The sequence below is a fragment of the Dermacentor albipictus genome, chromosome 3, assembly GCF_038994185.2.
Source record: "Dermacentor albipictus isolate Rhodes 1998 colony chromosome 3, USDA_Dalb.pri_finalv2, whole genome shotgun sequence".
Classification (NCBI taxonomy): Eukaryota; Metazoa; Arthropoda; class Arachnida; order Ixodida; family Ixodidae; genus Dermacentor; species Dermacentor albipictus.
Genome location: NC_091823.1, coordinates 88389761 through 88409654, shown reverse-complemented (window position 1 = coordinate 88409654; position 19894 = coordinate 88389761). Strand labels below are relative to the sequence as shown.

The window sequence follows — 19894 nt, the reverse complement described above, 5'->3', positions numbered from 1 at the left end:
CTAACTGTAGCGCAGCTTGATCACAAAGCGTCTGCGCTTTCTTGTTCAGTTTTGTACAGTGCATGCTGTTTTCTTGTGTAAAGAATCGTTAAGTCACATTCCAGCGGGGCTTAGTCCACCTACAATGCGGCGTACCAAGCTCGCAAGTGTCAGTAATAACGCGTCTACGTGTTACGAATAGCTTCGATTGCGGGGTATAATGCTTCCACGCTGCCCGCACTGAAGGTTTCGCTGCAAGTGTACGTTGAGACAACACACGACAGGAAAACATTCACTCAAGTACGACGTTAACAAAAACAGGCAATCCGTTTATTAGGTCCAAGGACGATTCACTTGTCCGATTGAGATTACTTTCTACGAGGTCGCTCTGCTGGGAGGGAACGAAGGAAGTCACTTGATTCTCCGCTGTCCCATCTCGCCATGCAGGAGCGAGCGTTCGCGAGCCAAGAGAAGAGGGACAAGGTAGCTCGCATGCGCGCGACCACTGCGTAGTCGCGCGATTTGGGGGGGTCCTCTCCTGACAAGAAACACTGACTATACACGGGCTATTCGTATGGTATAATATGTACAGATAGGACGGGCCTCGTGCGACCCCATTACACACACGCACACAAGACGGAGACACGAAGCAGCCTCGCCCGCCTGTCGCCTCGAAGTAAAGAACAGAACCGCCGAACGCGCTAGGCACCGACGTTTCGCCCGAGGGCGTGGGGGAAGGGAAGCTGGCGGACATCTTGTGCGAACTGCTCGCAGGAATGAGTGGCGGAAGTGACGTTTTACGACTGCGAACTCACTTTCAGAATGCGCAGCGTTAGCCCCGGCGTTATATATATAGTGCCTAAACCTATGCCTATAGTGCGCAGTGGCTGGGAGTCCGAGTGCCAGGAATGACTGGTCTTGCCCTGCTGGTAGAGACTAGAGGAGACAGAAGGTAAAAGGAGGAGGGGATGTTGGGTTGGTCAAATGTTAGAGGCTACAGCTACGGAAAATTTTCCCAGGCCGGACTTGGGCGTGAAGCCACACGCCGTGACGTCACATGAGGTGACATCCCGGGTTCCCTTCCTCCAAGCATGAGAATTCCTTTCGAGTGTAATGGCTGGCGGAAACTAGCACTCCACTGACGTCATCTGTTACTACTCTGCGACATGCGTAGTATAAAACAATGAAACAGGAACCGCTTTCTGAAACTATTTATTTCGGCGATACTTTCGCATTATGAAATATGGAATGCGATGCCGGCTTTCTGTCGCGTGTCATTTAAATGCGCCGGAGAGTTATGCAATGCGAAAACAACGCGGCCGGAAAGTGACCCAGCTACGGATTTTTTTCCATCGCGTAAGCTTCCGGTTGGCCATTTAAGCGTGGCCCAAAAACTGGTCTTCACCTTTACACCCACGTCTCTTTTTGTTCTGTTTTTGAAGTCGTAGCTTTGAACCGAATACACTCAACGCATTGACCGAAAGTAATAAGCCGAAAAATAAAAATGGTTGCAGAATGCGGCCCCGTTCTCTTCGGACGGACCACAAAGGAGAGGAAGACCTTCTAACTCATCGATGTCATACTAGGCGTCGCAACAAAATTCGATCTGTTCTTTCAAGGGGCTAATGTTGCTTGTTCCGGCATCCGGCAGTGAATTCGTTCCACTCTACCTCACGCGCGTATCACCAATTTAGGTCCGTTCCGTAGAATGTTTATCATTTGGATCTTTGATATTGTGCATCTGACGTCGATCTTACCACGGTTATATTTACAGTTATGACTATAGTTATGAACTATAGGTCGGTGTTTAGCGCGATGACGAGTTCTGTTTAGGCGAGTGACGAGCGAATTTAATAGCGCCGCGCGTCCGTGCTGCGTACATGGAACACTTGCGCTACTATTGAAGACGCTCACTTTTGTAGCGTACAGAAAGTGGTTTGTGTCGAAGACAGAAGGAAGCCGACGGGGAACAAGGCATTTGGCGGCTTGAAACTCGTCGCTGAGTAGGCACAACTCTGCGAACGCGACTGTGTCGTTCGCAGCTGTCCTGTATAGATTTCTGTACGTCTCCGTTTCCGTGTAATGTCCGTACGTGTGATTCAGGCTTGTGTGACCGATTGTCGGGGGGCTCTCAAAAAAGCTGGGCCGCCTGTGACCGGGGGTGTATTAAGTGTGCGCGCGCGCGTTTGTGCGCTATCAGCCGACTAGGACAGTATAGATTTCGCCGATGAAAGGCGCTGCTTTTGACGAAAACGCGAATCGTCTAAAGGGGGCGCATTGCGATCGCTGGATGACAACAGTCAAGCCAAACGGAATGTTCACCGCATGGTATGCACTTCACCGAGAGATGCTGCTCTTATGAGCAGCACACATTGAGACTACAGAGCAGCCATTTGTCGTATTTTGCGCCAACCAACTCTTTTTGCCGAAGAGTGTAGTAGCTCACGGTCATCGTCATCTGCTGAGTGTAGTCCTGATCTCGAGGAGCAAGTCCGCTCACACCTAACGCGCATGTTGCAATAAGTCAGTCCAGCGTAAGATGGCGCTGAGTGGCGAGTCGATCGGAGGCCCGCGTCCGTCCTCCTCAAGAGGAAGATGGCAGCGCACAAAATGATGAGGTAGTATGGCGAATGCAGGCCCTCCCGGTCCCCGCACGTGTGGCCCGTGGAATAAATTAAGGGTGCAGACATAACACTCTGCTCGGCTCATATAAGTAGTGGCCTGTGCACGCCGTTCGCGGCGCTGCCGTGGCGTGGCCTACAGTTCATCCGTAGGTTCAAGCGTCGGCCAGAAGGCGTACAGGCGTCCTCGCCCATCGTAAAAGCCGTCGTCGAAATTCCTCCGGCAGACAGGTCTGACGGGCGCGTTCGAAGGCGGGTGGTGGTCGTTATACGAGGACAACGTTATACGGCGTGGTGCGCCAGCTCTCAGGTGCGTCGCTGCTATATGTCCGATATCTCTCCGATGCTCTTGATGCTGATCTCGACTCGAGTGTCGACCTCTGCCCGGAGCGAGATACGCTCGCTGGCCGCCGCCACGTTATTGTGGCGGCAGTTGACCGCTGCCAGGCTGTTGGCGCGCGGGGTCTCGCAGATGGTGCTCCGCTTGGTGCGGTACGATAGGTCGCTGGGCGCTCGGGCACGCTCGGCGAGGGCCTTGCAGCACGCGTGCGCCGTGATGACTCGCCGGAAGGCGTCGCGGAACTCGGTGTTGAAGATGCTGTAGATGATGGGGTTAAGCGCCGAGTTGAGGTAGCCGAGCCAGGTGAGGAATTTGAAGCACTCCTCGGAGATGCAAGTCTTACAGAAGGCGGCCACGATGTTGGCGCAGAAGAAGGGAACCCAGCAGCACAGGAACACGCCGACGATGATCCCGAGCGTGATGGCAGCCTTGTGGTCCATCACGTGCAGAGAGGACTGGCCGCCGAGGGCGCGGAACTTGGTCGGACTGCCAGGGTCCTTGTTGTTCACCACGCATGGCTTGGTGACGGCGCGGATGTTCTGCACGTGTCGGCGCGCGTACAGGTAGAGGCGGGCGTACAGTGCCACCATGACAATGCACGGCATGTAGAAGCTGATGAGCGATGACGTGACGGCGTACTCGGGCGTCAGGTCCAACGCGCACATTGTGAGGCCGTCTACGACGAGCAGCGAGTCGGGGTAAGGCCGGTGCCAGCCGAGTGAGATGGGAAGGAACGACAGCAGTGCCGACAGCATCCAGATGCCGCATATGGTCCCGAGGACGGCACGCTTTGTCATCCAGCGACCATAGCCCAGGGGGTCCTTGATGTGCAGGAACCGATCCATGCTGATGGCGCACAGGTTCAGGATGGACGCTGTGCTGCACATGACATCGAAGGCGATCCAGATGTCGCAGAATTGCGGCCCGAACGCCCAGTAGCCCATGAGGTCGTTGATGACGGCGAAGGTCATGACGAGCGACGAGACCAGCAGGTCGGCCACGGCCAGGGAGACGAGAAAAAGGTTGCCCAGCTTTCGAAGCCGCCGGTCCGTGTAGATGGCGAGGCATACGAGGATGTTGCCCGTGATGGCGGTCAAAATGATGATCAATAAAAACGTGCCGATGATGTAGCGGCACGAAAGGTCCCAATTGTCCAACGGGTGTCCCGAAGAAGGCACGGCGGCCTCCTGTAGCGCAGACGTCGTGTTGTTGGCCGCCGCCTCGAGCGTTGGCAGAACGCTCGCGATCGAGCCCAGCGTGCTTGCGGACGAAGGCTGCATGGCCGCCGAGGAGCTCGCATTGGGGAACACGCTCGGCAACCGCTCCCCGGGCACCTGCGCATACACAAATACAGCAATGTCTCAGATTTCAACTCTATCTCGCCGCTGAAGTAAAAAGATTAAAATACAGTTTTCAATGCCCTGTAACGCCATTACTTACACAACTTGTCACTTGTGCAGGTAAGCAAAATGCAGGGAGAATGCACTTAGCTAACTAGCTAGCATTTACAACGTACCAGAAGACATTGCAGAGAAAGGCGCACTATCGCCTCCTTATTTTCGCTCGTATACGCCTTCTAGAGTATTCCAGCCGCTTTTTCAAAGAAAGCGTATTAACTATCAAAAAGGACACTTCTCGTCGTTATAGCTCCGACATGCACGCTGGTCTTCATGAACATGTAGGCGACCTGAAACTGCTGAACAGAATCCTTTATTAGCATGATTTCCACTGCTCCACACTAGCGTTTCCCAAACAATTCACAGCCAATGCTCCCCGTACAAGTCACGACTTCCTCTGCTCTGCTCGTTTTCCATGATCAAGTGAGAAGCACAGTCACGCAGCTGTCTTCGCGTCGACATCGTTTAATTGTTTCCTTAAATGCTCATTTACTCATAAATGCGTACGATGTTAAAACGTGTACGTCTGCGTGTGTGTTATGCCGCACAAAGTATTGATTCGCAGCAAGAAAGAGTGAACACAAGTGTGCAGTTCCTCCTGGAACTTATGGGACCTTGTTTCACTGAATAAGCAGGTGGAAGATACGTGTGCAAATGCAGACAGCCTAACCACAACCACTGCTAAAAAAAGTGCCTGACTTAGTGGTAATCCAGCGCTACCATTACATCAAAGCTTTGCGTTTCTAAGAACGTACGCCAGAGCCTATTTTGACGAACATACAGCTTTTAATTTCTAGCTTGCCTGCATAGCAAGAGGCATTTGGCCTCGTGATGCGGTGACAAGAGTGGTACTTTGACTTCTGTGGGCCCGTAATGTTACAATGAAAATGCTCACTAGCTGTTCGCAGCTCAGAACGTTATGACTTCACACCGTAAGTAGACAAAGTTTGAAAAATTACAAGACTTCAGACATACAGATACCATAGTTGGATACATATTCTGCGCGATACTTTATATCGGAACACTAGAATAAGAAAATATACGAAAGCAACATAAACATGTAAAAAAAAAACGTAGTGCATTTAATCTAAAGTAACGTTCATTGAACCTGTCTCGTGATTATAAACCCTGAAATCTACGAGTATTTCGAATCAGAATTGAGGTCGAAAAGAAAAAGAACGAAAAATAAATGCCGTGCATTTTTAAAGATGAAGAGGTGTACTGTATGATGTAGTATACATAGTAACCGTATTTATGCCTAGCAATTTTTTGCTCATAACCAAACGCAATAGTATAGCACACAACGCTATATATATATATATATATATATATATATATATATATATATATATATATATATATATATATATATATATATATATATATATATATATATATATATATATATATATATATATATATATATATATATATATATATATATATACAGTAAAAGCTCGTTAATTGGAACCGCAAGGGGAAGCCGCTTCAGTTCGAACTAACGAAAGTGAAGGAGAGCAACAGTACACTGCGATTTGGAAGCAGTAGGGCATGTCAGAAATTTGGCGTGTCAGAAAGTGATGGCATGTACCGCGGGCACACGCCATCTTCAAGTCGAAGCTCTGGCTCCGACTGTGCCACACCTCCGATGTCCGCTGAAACGAACGTTAGCCGAGGCTTAACACCATCACAATGAATCGCGACGGCCGATACCTCCTAAGCTGAAAACAGAAGTGCACAACCGATGAAGTCTGCCGAGACAAAGACGCTGAACATGTGAAGGTGGCGAAGGCCCTGATTCGTTGGTTCTTGATTGCAAGCGCAGCTGCGACGTACTTGATTCGCTGTGTTTTGGCGCTTGCCGTGCCATCTCCGCACAACATTAGCAGCTGTACAAGATTTGCGAAGCCTCCGAGATTCGCAACGGGCAAGAAGTCTCGGAGGTTACGTAGAACGGAGAGGCGGTAGCCGCCGCTGCCTTCTGGCTGACCCCGCGTCGGTTAGATTTTTTTTCCGGTTTTGCCTTCTCTCGCCGTTGTCTCCGTTTCGGAGGCAATACAGCCTTGTGTGTAGGCAGTAGGCGCGTTTCTCTGGCCGTGTGCCAGGCGAGCGTAGTTCGAATTATCCGTGAGGGAACCTTCTCGCGTTCGAATTAACGGACTTTTTTATACATAGACTTCTGTGAAGCTTGGTCGGACCAAATCGTATAGTTCGAATTATCCATAAATTCGAATTATTGAAGTTCGAATTAACGAGCTTTCACTGTATATATATATATATATATATATATATATATATATATATATATATATATATATATATATATATATATATATATATATATATATATATATATATATATCGCCGCATTCGAGGCTCGCTTAAAATCCCCTTTTTTGTCGCTCCCTCTGACCTCCTAACTTGAGCAAAAGTGGAGAGTAACAGAGAAGAACGCGGAAAAGTAAAGCAATAAATGAACAGGACAAGGTGCACTGCAAGAAGAGCGGTCGTTTCCGAAGTGGAATGAATAAATTGTGAAGGAAACGACGGGAGAATAAACAAAGGGGGTCGCCTTCTCTTCCCTCAGCTGGGGGCAACGGACTACTAGCTAGCGGGATCCGTTTGCCGGCGAAGGTCGCAGATTTCCGCTTCATCCCGAGCATTTGTCACGACCTGTCCCCGAGAGTGAGGGTCCCTTCGCAGCACGGGAAGGGTTTAGAATCGCGCTGTCCGGGCCGGACGGCGACAGCGGGACGCTGGACCAACGTAGCACACAAGCACTCTCGGTAAGACTCTGCAGCTTTTGTTTCTTTTTTATTTGTCTTATTTTCTTCACGCGTCGAGGGCTGTACGAACGCGGAAGCCGTCGAGGCAGTGACGCGCTGCGTCTGTGTTTTTTTCTGCGGATGGCAAGGAAGACGCAACCACGCTCGATGGCGCAGTAGAGAAAACACGAACAAACCGCGTCCACGCATACCACACGTATTAACGCACCGATGGGCACACGTATGAATAAATGCTACCATATTTGACACACACACATGCGTGAACGCACACACACTTCCCTTATCCCTCTCCCCTTCCCCCCCCCCCCTTTCCACGCGCACCACGTAGGCCCTCACTTACGCACGGTCACGTTGAGGCAAGTGCAATATACGAGGGTGTTCCTTTCCAGTAGGCGTCATTTTTCATGGGCATTGGACCTGCACACTCATTTTTTTTCAGCCCCGGTTAACGAAGCAATAAAAAATAACTAAAATAATTCGGCGTGAACAGAGGCGCTTGGTGCACTAATCGAGATGCTGGTAGCTCCTTCTGAACGGCTTTATTGACCGATGCATAGATGGATGTAGACTACGGGTAAACAAACATTTTAGAAAGAAAACAAAATTAATTCAGGGATCCCAAATGCGCACACAGAACCAGCGAAAAACAAATGAGGTCGTATTAAAGGGAAAACAGCAAACTCCATAGAGAGAAATGAAAGAAAGGAGAAAGGCAGGGGTGCATCCCTGCCTTTGTCCTATGTTCTGTTTAAGGTGTTAAAGAGGACATAAATTCCAATTTAACCCGCCGTGGTGGCTTAGCAGCTACGGCCGGTGTTGGGCTGCTAAGCACGAGGTCGCGGCAACAAATCCCGGCCGGGGCGACCGCATTCCGATGAAGGCGAAATGCAAAAACGGTCGTGCCCCGTGCATCGGGGCCACGTTAAAGATACCCTGGTGGTCAAAATTAATGCGGAGTCCCTCACTATACGGCGTACCTCATAATCAGATCGTAGTTTTGGCACGTAAAACTCAGGACTTCAAATTCCACTTTGTTACCCTATAGGTGGGGAGTGGGAGAGAGCGACGTACAAAAAGAAGGAAAAAAATGCTGCAGATCCAACGAGTTGGAATCTTTATGCAGCGAAGCTTTGTTTGAGTGCATAAACAGTTGAAATGCGAGTGCGCACGCGCGCGCGCACGCACGCACGCACGCACATGGAGCCTTTTGTATGCGGAGTTATTGTCTATACTAGCGAGTATAAGCCTCGAATGCACCATGGTTTCAGAGGCAGCATGCACATACGTACGTAGCGCAATTGGAATTCATTCTTTCCGCAATAAGCGTTTACTTCCTCATTACCGCGCTGCAGCAGATGCGAAAATGCGAGCTTCCTGGTTCTTTGTTTTTTTTTTATTTCCCCCACACGGCCGGCTTCTCACCGCCGCGGATGGATGGATGCTATGAGCGTCCCCTTTCAAACGGAGTGGTGGGTTGCGCCGCCATATTCTTGTTTTTAATTTGCCTTATGTCCTGCCTATTCTATTTGAAAGAAAAAAAGAACAGAACACAACGCACACAAGCATTTCCCTGCATCAAACATTCTCCGCCACTACAAGGAACTTCGTTTCTGTACACCTTCCTTTGTGCTCTCCTCACTTTTCTGCCACCAAACCTCTGAACGCCTCTCATTAATCACTATTGCCGATATGTTTACCTTCCCCCCTGCTATCCCTGAACCCAAGGGCTTCAAGGAGTCCAGAGGAGCCTGAACCGTATGGGGTTGTCGGCTGCATGGCTGCGCCGCTCTGCCTCCATCATCACCATTTGGGCCTGGGTCATGCGCCTGTGTTACGCTCAGCTAGCATGGGGCTGGAGCGCGAGGAACGGAACCAGCAAGCAGTCCAGTTGGTCTGGGGCTTCGGGCCGTAAAGGTTGTCTCTTTATTGGCTCTTGCACCCTGTGTCGTCTCTGAGAGCCTCAGCTGGCTACTGGTTCTGAAGCCACGGCCCTGAGCCCACAACCGACAGCTGGGCAGACATCTTCATATTCTCCGCGGATGCGCAGAGACAAGCGCCATCTAGTGATGGTGGAAGGAACCCAGCGCCGCAAGCTCCGCTGTGATTGGCTAGCCTATTCGGCGAGAGACCAGTCAGGCCGTAGCCACGGTCACGAAACCAGGCGAGATTCACAAAGAAAAGTTTCCTTAATAGAATACAGAGAGAGAGAAACAGGGAAATATATACTATAGTAGAGCAAGGGCTGCGATGAGAGAAAAAGCGAATAAGACGCCGGAAAGACAGGGAGGCTTATTAGCAGAGCAGGCTCCAAGTCGGGAACAAACTGCTCTGCACTGGAGCATGAAGAAAGAACGGCACGAATCAAGACAAGAGAAGACAAAGTGCGCGCAGCAGCAGTTTCACCCTCTCACGCAAAGCAGGCGCTGAGGGGAGACGGGGTTTGCGTAGATTTCGGTTGGGAAAAGCGTCCCAGAAACATTAGCTGTATCCCGGTAGTGGGATAGCTAGCTGGACTGTTTAAGAGCGTACATAATCCCCGCAGATAACAACCCTCCCAAATAAAGAAAGAAACGGAACGAAGAACAAATTGAGAGCTTCGAGGAGCGCGCGGGAGCCTAGGGCTGTAGCGGATTCACTGAACGTCAGCGAATCTTAAAGTCGGGACAGTTTGAGTACACCGCACTCTCAGTCTGTCTTTTGAATTACGGCTACGCATTCCCGAGTAGTCCTAGATCCCTTCTGCTTGTGGCTTTGGAGAGAGCCTTTAGCGAAGTTCGCCTGCTCCGGCGCCATTTGTAATGTGTAACGGTTATACGGGGCGGCGAACTGCGCGTACCATTCCCCGCCCCTCTCTATTTCCTAGGATTGGAGAGCACTTTGGAGAGGGTATAGAATTAGGGTGCAGATGTAAAACAAAGGTAAACAGAAAGGCGTCTTGCACTTACGTTTTGTGGTGGTTATATTTTATCTACAATAAAAAAAAAGAAAGAAGGGAAAAGATGTGACATTTCTTGTTGGCCTAGCAGTGTCCCAATACGGTGGATGCATCGACTATATGCTAGGTCTTGTTATAGATAACATATCACCTTCGGTACTATTTGTATATTTTGTACTGTGTGCTGGTTCTGGTGCACTTTTTAGTACTTTGCCCTCCTTTCGCTTTGTCCGGAATAAGTGCAACCAATATTATATTTTATTATCATATTCACCCATTTCTCATTTCAAACTTTCAGCCTGTGAGATCACGGAAATACCACAGTCATTTACATACTTGTGAGTGCCTTGCTGTTGCTTTACGAACAATTGCAAGCAAAACACTCTTATGAGAAGTTGTCAAAAATAGCGTGAGTGTAAAAAAAAAAAATGGCTGGATATATTTACAAAGCTCTCTTGCCACGCATTATTGATCGTAATCTGTAGACGTTGACTTCCCTCCCTCCGTCCATCACTCACTCCATGTAGTGATAATAATTATCGTGGAGCTCCATAGGAAATGCCTTGTAAGAGTTGGGGTCGGGCATGTCAAAAGGGGTAGTTGGCCCATTCCGTCGTCCGACTCGTCCACGCTAAAGACGTTGTTGAATGGAGGAACTTGTTTTCGTCGAAAACGTGGAATACGGGATTTATTTACAATATCTACACGAAAGGCGGAGAACGTTACATTTCATCAATCTAGCACGACTGATAACGAAGCAAGCACAACAGCCGAAAACGGTTGCTTAAAATCCTCTCTGTCCTCCCTGCCATCCACCCTTCGTCCACTTGGAGCGTTCGAAGTCGTCGAAGGACCCGCCTTTGAGGGCGAGGGTTCACACACTCACTTCCGCACTTTTGTTTCACTGAACATATGTGCACACTGAACGGAGTGGGGCCTCGTAGACAGGGGTTGTCGCGCTTGACTCAAGCTCGTGCGTCTTGATTCCAGAACTGACTCCATCGTTAGCTGCCGCGTATTTCAAACGACCGTGACGATTACCGGAGAACGTGGGGGAGCGCCGTAGGGCACCCTTTTCCAGGAGTTTTCTTACTCCAATTGGTCCGTGCAGGCGACAGCGAACTAGCTAACAATACTCGGACCACCAAACGTGTCTAGCCTTACTAGTGCCATAGCGCTGTCCGAAGGGGCGCATTGTTGGCTTTACGAAGCGATTCATCGCAGCGGGCTGGGAGTGGTTAGAACACTCGCTGACCGATCGTAAAAGCCTACGGGAACAATATAAGGCAACGCGGCGAATAAAGTTGAAAGCGTATGCTCATAACACGCGTGCCGATGTAGTACAATTTGTTTTTATTTCTTACGCTATTGTGTGAAGGTAGAAGGTTGATGAGCACTTCAAGTGAAACTTGTAAAAGTTTCTGTGTGTCTTTTTAAAAAGCCATACCGTTCATACATTGACCGGTAGTGACCTAATATTTTTAAGACATCAAAAATTATCCATGTTAATTCGCGCGGCCTAAGTCAACAACGCCTTACCAACTCGCCCCGCAAACCACCCTTCTGAGTGACAGGAAGTTGCTTACCAGCTAAGCGAAGCACCGGAAAGGCAAAAAGTCAAATGCAAAAAAGTGGTTTATTGTTCTGTGATCAGTCGGAGTCGCATGTTGGCCAGTTTGAAAGCGGGCATAAAGGCGTTCACTTTTACTCAGCTCCACTAACCTAAACTTGTTTCATGTGTTGGTCGCTTCCGGTTAGCATAAATAAGAAAATAAACAACACGCGTAGGAAGTAAGTATTTGCGCTTTCACATATATAGAGAAAACTCCAGGGGCGACCGTTACTTGAACGTTATCTCATCAATAACTTCCACCAGTTCCCCGCAGAAACGCCTCTCTTACACGCAATGTGGAGAAATCTATACAAATTATAAAGCCTACATTTGGCTCCAAGAGACCACTTTGTTTTAGGGATTTGCTACGTCCAGTATCGGCTATGAAGTACATGTAAGGATTTGTAAGGGTGCTCGGCTCCGCGCACGTGAATATGTGCACCGTTCGCGCCATTGAACGTCGGTCGCGTTTTTGTTACTACATTGCAATACGCCGCAATATTTCAGGGGCTATTCACCACTACGAGAGAAAGCATAGCTGGACATATCTCGCGGGAACACTAACAAACCTTGTTAGGCTGAAAACACACGCCTCACAACTACATCGAAGAAGTTGGTTTCGCACCGCGCTATTGCGTATAACGGCGCCTGGCTTTGCATAATCACGGGCTCGAACTTACCAGTTTTTGTCTAAGTGGAAGGAGGCCAAGAAAAGCATAGACAACCGTATACGGCGTAATGTGGCACTTGCATTTAAATCAGTGCTATAGCGATAACAAGGATCCCTACCACGCGTCCACCGGGGAACTTTACGAGTTTGTCAAGCTTGTCTTGGGCGACATCGAGCTTGGTGAAGAAAAAAAAATGTCGCAGTTTCTACCAAAGGCGAAGCATTGATAGCGGCAGAAAACATTAGACATCGGCCGTTTAAACTGTAGTAAACATTCGCTTAATGATTAAGTTAACAGGCACGGTGTCACGCGCACAGAAACATCAAAGGATCTCGCTCGATGACCGCGAGCATGTCACTGTCACAACACCTGTATATGCTAGTATATGCTCCCGCAGGGAGCATATACTAGCATATACAGGAACACTACACTGTCGTGATGAAGAGCGCTGGAAGCGGGGATCGAACGCTTCGCGTTGCCGCTCGCTTCGCCGTGCATTCTCATGTGCCCCGCAATTTGACTTGATAGACGTTTCGAGCTTTTTATCGTGCGAAACGACGCATAAAATGTCAGTCGTACGGGTTTACCATGCTCAATACATCGTTCCTTCGCGCACCGAAGAAAGACTTGGGTTTTGTGTGCTGGTCACATCGTCGTACGCCAACCCCGTCGGGCAGCGCAGCCGCACAAAGACGGCTAAATAAACTGTTATCGGGTGGTCGTAACTCACTACGTTTGGCTGAACAAGTAGAAGAACGATGAAACAGAGCTCGCCAACACCGCGCCACCAGAATTCAGACAAACGTTGACGAGCGAAAACAACAAAACGTCCGAGGGGACCGTTTAGCAGGAGGTAAACTACACGAGCGCGCCTTTTTGCACACTTCAAGAGCTGCACTGCATTGCAGCTGATAGCAGTGTGAATGCCCCCCCTCCCCCCTTCCCCTGTCTCTTTTCTTTATCGGGTGCTGAAAAAGAAATATTTGTTCTTAATAATAAAGGAAAAGAGAGTTGTCTTTTTTTTCCTCGCTAAGCATATCTAACATTGATTAGCAATTTCGATTTTCGTTGAATGAAATCAAACTCCGCCTTCTTCTCATTAAGAAACGGTTTTCCCTTTCTCAGTTTGTTCCCTCCTCACACAGTCGTGCTTCAATAGCTGCTCCCTTGCTCATGTCGTTCACGATTGATTGTGGACCACCTTTCGCCCAAGGCTTTATCACCCATTTGGATCGACCTTGGCGTGCGCTCGATCACGTGACCTCCAACAATGAGCGCGCAGAAAGACTGCGTGCCTGAAGCCACCATCACTTTGTCGGTTCACCTTCGCAAGCTTGTCTTTGCAAGCGCAGCATACGGCGTGCGGGTGGCTCGCGCTTATCGAACTGGTACTTTATAAAGGCCATCACGGCGGTGGCAAATGTGGAAATTCTCGTGACGAGTCTGCATAGTTACTATCACAAGAAAGAAGGAATTTTAGATTGAATAGATTCTTCGCTTTATGCTAAGATTGTTAACTGGCGTGCTAGTGAGCTGTACATTTACGCGACTTAGTGATTATTATTATTATTATTATTATTATTATTATTATTATTATTATTATTATTTCAGTTCTTAGCAACCTCTTGTAAGCTCAAAATTAATACATCACATTTGTCCACTACAGAACATTTATTACAGCGAAAGAAGGATACGAAAGAGCAGGCTGACAAATATGCCATCGGAAGGGGCGTAAGCCTTTCCTGCTTTTCAGAAAGGAAGATGAAGAAGTGTAAAAATGGAAGATATTATTTAAAATAATGGATCAGGGCAACCGCAGACCAAGCAGTTTGTCGCTCATCCCTCCCCTCCAGGAAAAACTTTCTGGCTACGCCACTGGGAGGCCAGCGCACACGCACGCACGCAAGTGCAACCTTACAGCTTGCAGTTTTGTTTGTCTCGAGACAAGTTCAGGGAATGTGAAGCTTTACACGACGCTTTATAAAAGGCGGAGGACCGATGCACGTCACCGCCAAGTGTGCCAATACTAGTACTGTGGTGCAACGTACAGCAGTTGGAAGAGACAAATGGTTTTCCGGAGTTCGCTTGCGCTGATTTTAACTGCTACTTCGCAAGGTTTTAACACGGAAGCAATATCGGAGCCGGTCTAGGACCCCAATTTTAGAGTGCCGTTTTAACGCTCCATCGTCCTTCCCTAGCTGCTCGGCGATAAAAAAAGCAATAATAGAGAGAGGGAACAAAACTGTGCCGTCAAGCGTGGCGGGGTTAGCACATCGATTTTAAGCCGTACTATTGCTCGACGAGGTCTGTTTCTTGTTCTGCGCTAAGCTTCTCGTGTTGATGAAGAACCAGGAGAGCTGCCCCCAAATTCCAATATCGGGATTAGTTTCATTCGTCTTTTCTTTACTTACTACCAAAGACAAATAGAAAGAGAGTAAGACGCAATAAGTTAACGACAGCAGTTTGCCCGGCGCAATGTACGCTGCAGATGCGCCTACTTCAACAACTACATGTAGCGGTAGCACTCGACGCTAGTAAGCCCCATTTAAGTGAACCGTTGAAGAACATGAGTACTTGCAGTAACTGGGTTCGCAGCGAAAGCTTTCCGGCTTTATTTATTCCTTTGATGCGGTTTAAGCAGCTCCCGCTCCACGAAGCACGACTGCGCCGCTCAATATAGCCTTTATACGTACACGCTCAAACACAGGGAGTAGGCGTGCCGTATGAAGGAAGCCTACCACACACAAAGATGCTTGTTCGGACGCTTTATCAGCTTCCTTAGCGATTTTCTGTATTATGGTAATTTCGCTCATCGACTGACCGTATATGACTTGATGACTTCTTACCAAGCGAACGACTGCCAAACTCACTCACTCGCTCGCTCACTCACTCACTCGGTCGCAAGAAATCCCTTATATGAGCTACAAGTTCGACATTGATTGCGACACCCTCCTTCCGCCCGACTTACGCTAGTATTTCAAGCCACCTCGCAACGAGAAAAGGAACGAGACACGCCCACAAACTATAGGACCAGTAATCAGTATGCACAGAAGCCTATAGCATCGCGTTGTGAAATGGCAAGAAAGGAAAGACGCGAAAGCAGGCAAGAGGCAGCTCATAGAACCGAAAGCGAGCGCTGCGAATGAGACACATTGCGCGGGGAAACACGCCGAGCCGTGCTCGCGCGGCACCGAGCATCGGCCGTCCCGTGGAGAGGAACAGGCAGCCGCGAACAAACTGCTGGCTGACTAGCCTGCGAGGCCGCAGAAGCGCGTGACCAGGGTCTGGAAGCGATCCTCTCGAAGGGCCTAGCACGGTGACGGCGACAGAAACGGCCAAAGGCCAACTTGGGTATTCCAAGCACAGAGGGGTCTTTGAGAACCCATTGCCCCTCGAGGGAGAGTATGATATCGTCGAGACAAACGGTATAACTAGGAGCTTTCGCCTCCGCCATGAGATCTTTTCAGTTTTGTTGCTCGAGTTCGCGTTTCCCTTCTGTCTGCTTTTGCCTCGTTCTTTTTTTTTATTTTTTTGGGGGGTGGGGTGGGGGTGGGTGGGGGGGGGGGTGGGGGGGGGCTCGTGCGTCAGTCGAGCGTGTCGATCCGAAGCTGCGTTCGCGGTGGAATCGCGACAGCGGGATCGCGAGCACAAATCTCTCTAAGGCGCTGGTTGTGGCTGGCGGTGCTTCAGCGAAAAACTAAACGGTAGCCCTTCGCATGCGACGATCCGCCGATGAAAGGACCAGGCCTCGGATTTAATCTAAATGAATGCTCTCGGCCGTGAAGTGGAAACGCGCGATGCATACGCGCGTAATCAGGGTGAAACTGTATAGATACCGTTAAAGGGTGCCCTACTCAGGCCTGCGCTGAGTTAGCAAGGATTTTGACGACATTACAGAAGAAAAAGAAAACGTGCTAAGTGAAAAATTGGCTTAGCAGTTCGATTGGCGCCTTGTCGCTGTGTCTTCTGCTTCTTTTCTCAGGTGAGGGGAAAGTTGCCAAGGTACTAAAATAGTACTCGTAGATAATTACGTGCATTCGCGATGTATGCAGGGGACCTGGATTATTATGTAAGAGGCAGGGAGAGAGGGATTTTAATCAATGAAACGCAGAAAACATGGATGGCCACGAAAGGTTTCCTTTGTGCTCGGAAATAAAATGAACACATTTTATTCTTATAAAATAAAATGTACTGATCGTACAATGTATTTTTTAGAATTTCAGTTTCACGAGCTCTTCGTCGCGGCTGAATAAAGTGTGCTTTTCTTTGTTGCCTTACTAACAAAGAAAACGAGTACGCAGAACCCAAAGTTATCAGCAATAAAACAACATATTGCTTACAGTTGACAGACATAACGTCAACGGTATTTTTTTCATGGTTGACGTTCGAAATTTGTTCACAATGTTGTGTTCAAAACGTTCTTCTTGCACTTCCTTTAGTTCTTGCACCGCCCTTGTCTCTGCTTTTAACTACATGGTACCCTCCCCCCTCCAAATGATTAAACTCCAAGAGCAAGGAGCAGTAATTGCAATGAAGTAAAGCCGAAAGAACACACACGCACACACACACACACACACACACACACACACACACACACACACACACACACACACACACACACACACACACATATACATATATATATATATATATATATATATATATATATATATATATATATATATATATATATATATATATATATATATACATACTTTAACATTTAGCCCCCAGTTTAGCCCCTAGATTTTAGCCCCCAGTCCAGGGGGCACCACTGGCCTCTGCCGCCTGCCTGACCTGGCTAATTAAGCACTTTTGTCCTACCAAGTCGGAATGTGCGAGCTGTGCCTCACACTGCTCCATTGTCATTGCTATTTGGCCTATGAGGGCGCTTAGTGCATTCCCAGGTTACATGTATTAGGGAGAGTACGCCACCGTACCAAGGGCAGTTGGCCCTATAGCGAGCGGGATACACGTCGTTTAGCAATTTTAGATGGGGTCTGTATTTGCGCCAATCGGCGGCCTCTTCTCAGCTAAGGTGTGGGTGGGGCGGCGGGTATTTTCTGCGGACTCCGCGCTGATGAGCAAGGATGTCCTTGGCGTTTAAATTGATGGGATTTTGAGAGGGATAGTGCGAGTGCTTGGGGTTATAACACGACGTCGTCGCTCGTTTGGTACACCTTCGAGCTAGCGCGTTAGCCTATTCGTTCCATTGTACCCCCGCGTGTCCGGGTACCAGAGTAGGCGATGGCGGTGGTTGAAAGATTTGGGAATTATCGCCAAGATAGCCGCAGTCACGTGTCCCTTGAGAAACATGCGACATGTCTCCCGGGAGTCTGCGACCACAACCAAGTCCCTTTGCGAACGCTCTGCGTGAGCGAGGGCGATCGCCCTCTGCTCATATTTCGGCCGAGTTGAGGTATTCCGCCGTGGCCGGAGCGGTTATTTGCTGCTGGCAGACCGCGTTCACGACTGCCAGAGCTTATCACTTTTGGTAGCGCTGTCCGGTCGCCTCTGCATACGCAGCTGCGTCCGTGTAGTACGTATAGTACCGAGGGTTATCAGAGTACATCGATTGAATATAGTGTGCGCGTGCTTTGCGCCTTTCCTTGTTGTACTCTGGATGCATGTTCTTGGGAATTGGAGCTACTGTAATTTTGGATCCCACCGAAGCAGGGAGAGGTACGGCCTGTTCGGTGAGATAAATGGGGTATGCCGGGACATTGAGTCGAGCCAATACTGTCCTACCAGTTTTTGTGAAGCCGAGGCGTTCCCTCTGTCGTATTAGAGTGGCCTGCCTGAGTTATTTGAAAGCATTATGCACTCCTAAAGCTAGCATGCACTTCATGGAGGTACATTTAAGCAGGCCCAGAGCCGCCTAGAAAGCGGTGCGAATTATTGTGTTGGCGGGCCTTCCTTCTTCCCTGTTCAGGATTTGCTAAGGTAAGCCATACATGATTAGACTAATTACTAAGGCCTGTACGAGCCTCAGGGTACCGTATCCTCGCATGCCCACCTTTCAATACGTCACTCGGCGTATCGTTTGGGGTGTGTTGTGGGCTGTGGGTTTGGTGGTTTTGAGCGTCTGTGCTGCTCTCCCGTCGCTCTGAAGCTACAAACCCAGGACTCGCATCGTGGGTACCTCTCGGATCGTGTGGCCCTCAACCCCAATGTTAAGCGACCCTCAGGATTTGTAGCCTTTCGCGTGTATCCACATGACCGTGTACCCGGTCGAAAGGACAAGATGTCAGTGTATTGAGCCTGTAGCAATCGCACTGAATATCGTATACGACAAATTGAGCAGCATAGGCGGGATGCACACGTTTCATTAGCATTTTTTTCTCTTCACCTATGGGAAAGAACTTCGACCTATATATATATTTCAACAACATTAAAATATTTGTTCTAAAGTTCGTACAAACTTCAGCAAGCTCACACTCTGCAGTTAGAACAAGCGTATGTATCACAGAAATCGCGAGCTTGGCACTTGTGAATACCCAGCTCTTGACGATAGTAACACCTTGACTCCTCGCCGGCTCTGTTCCTTCCATCCTGCAGCGGCACTTCGCATCACTTGGTGCTGTAATTTTAATGGTGAGAATAATTCCACAAGTTCATCAGCGGCGGTCTGAAGATGTATTTTTTATGCGATTCTGAAGCCAAAAACGCGCCTACAGAACAGCTATTCTGTACCTAAGACTCAAAGAACGATCTCATGCTTTGAAACCGAGCGTTCTAATCGCTATACTGTGGCCGCTATATGAAGACGAAAGCCTTAAATGCCTCATCGGATAGTGACCTTGAAAACGCGGCATGCGGTACAGAAAGTCACGTGAGCTCGTCTCGCGCAGACACGCGCTCGTGCCACTGCTCGCGCGCTCATTATAGCCCTCTTCCACAGCTGGCTCCGATGCCACTCATCATGTAAAAAAGAAAAAAAAGCACAGTTAATTAATATAGCATTGATTCAGGCACTCGAACCCACGACATTTAGTGGGAGTCGGGCCTTTGATCTTATCTGGGAGTTGAAGTTAAGGCAATGTTAATTAAGGTACAGTTAATTAGCATACTGTTAATTAGGGCACTAGAACCCACGATCTTTGGTGGGAGTCGCACCTTCGACCTTTGGTAGGAGTCGCATTATTGTGTTAATTAAAGCGAAACTAATTAAGACACTGTTAATTAATGTAGCGTCAATTAAGGCACTATAACCCACGGCCTATAATAGGAGAAAATAAAATGTTACAACGCATTCGAATGAGAATGTCAAGTAATTTAGTTATTGTCTCTTGAGCGCGCAGGCTTTCGCCATCACCCCCTTTGGCGTATGCTAAGTGAATGTTGTTTTATTTTTTTGTTCTCTCGTGATATTTATTACAGGGGTAATTTTAGATGTAAGTTACGTTACCCCATAAGCAAGCGAGTGACGCTCACTATGAAGAACGCAGTGCCGCACTGTATTATTCCTCTCTTGCGCAAAGTGACCGTGGTCTGATTACACTATGTCCACTTTGCGCAAGCAGGCGAATAATGGTCGCATTGGGCCCTCTATA

General features: G+C 48.5%; 1 protein-coding gene across 6 annotated transcripts in view; it reads right to left on the bottom strand.

The window, feature by feature from the left end:
* Positions 1-287: 287 nt before the first annotated feature.
* LOC139057453 (dopamine receptor 1-like) overlaps positions 288-19894 on the bottom strand; it is a 556142-nt gene continuing 536535 nt past the window's right edge. For all 6 annotated transcript variants that reach the window (XM_070535761.1, XM_070535759.1, XM_070535763.1 and 3 more), the window contains one exon: positions 288-4274. In XM_070535761.1, coding sequence (XP_070391862.1) covers positions 2922-4274 — 1353 coding nt within the window. In that variant the 3' untranslated portion in view covers positions 288-2921. The remainder of the gene's footprint in view (positions 4275-19894) is intronic.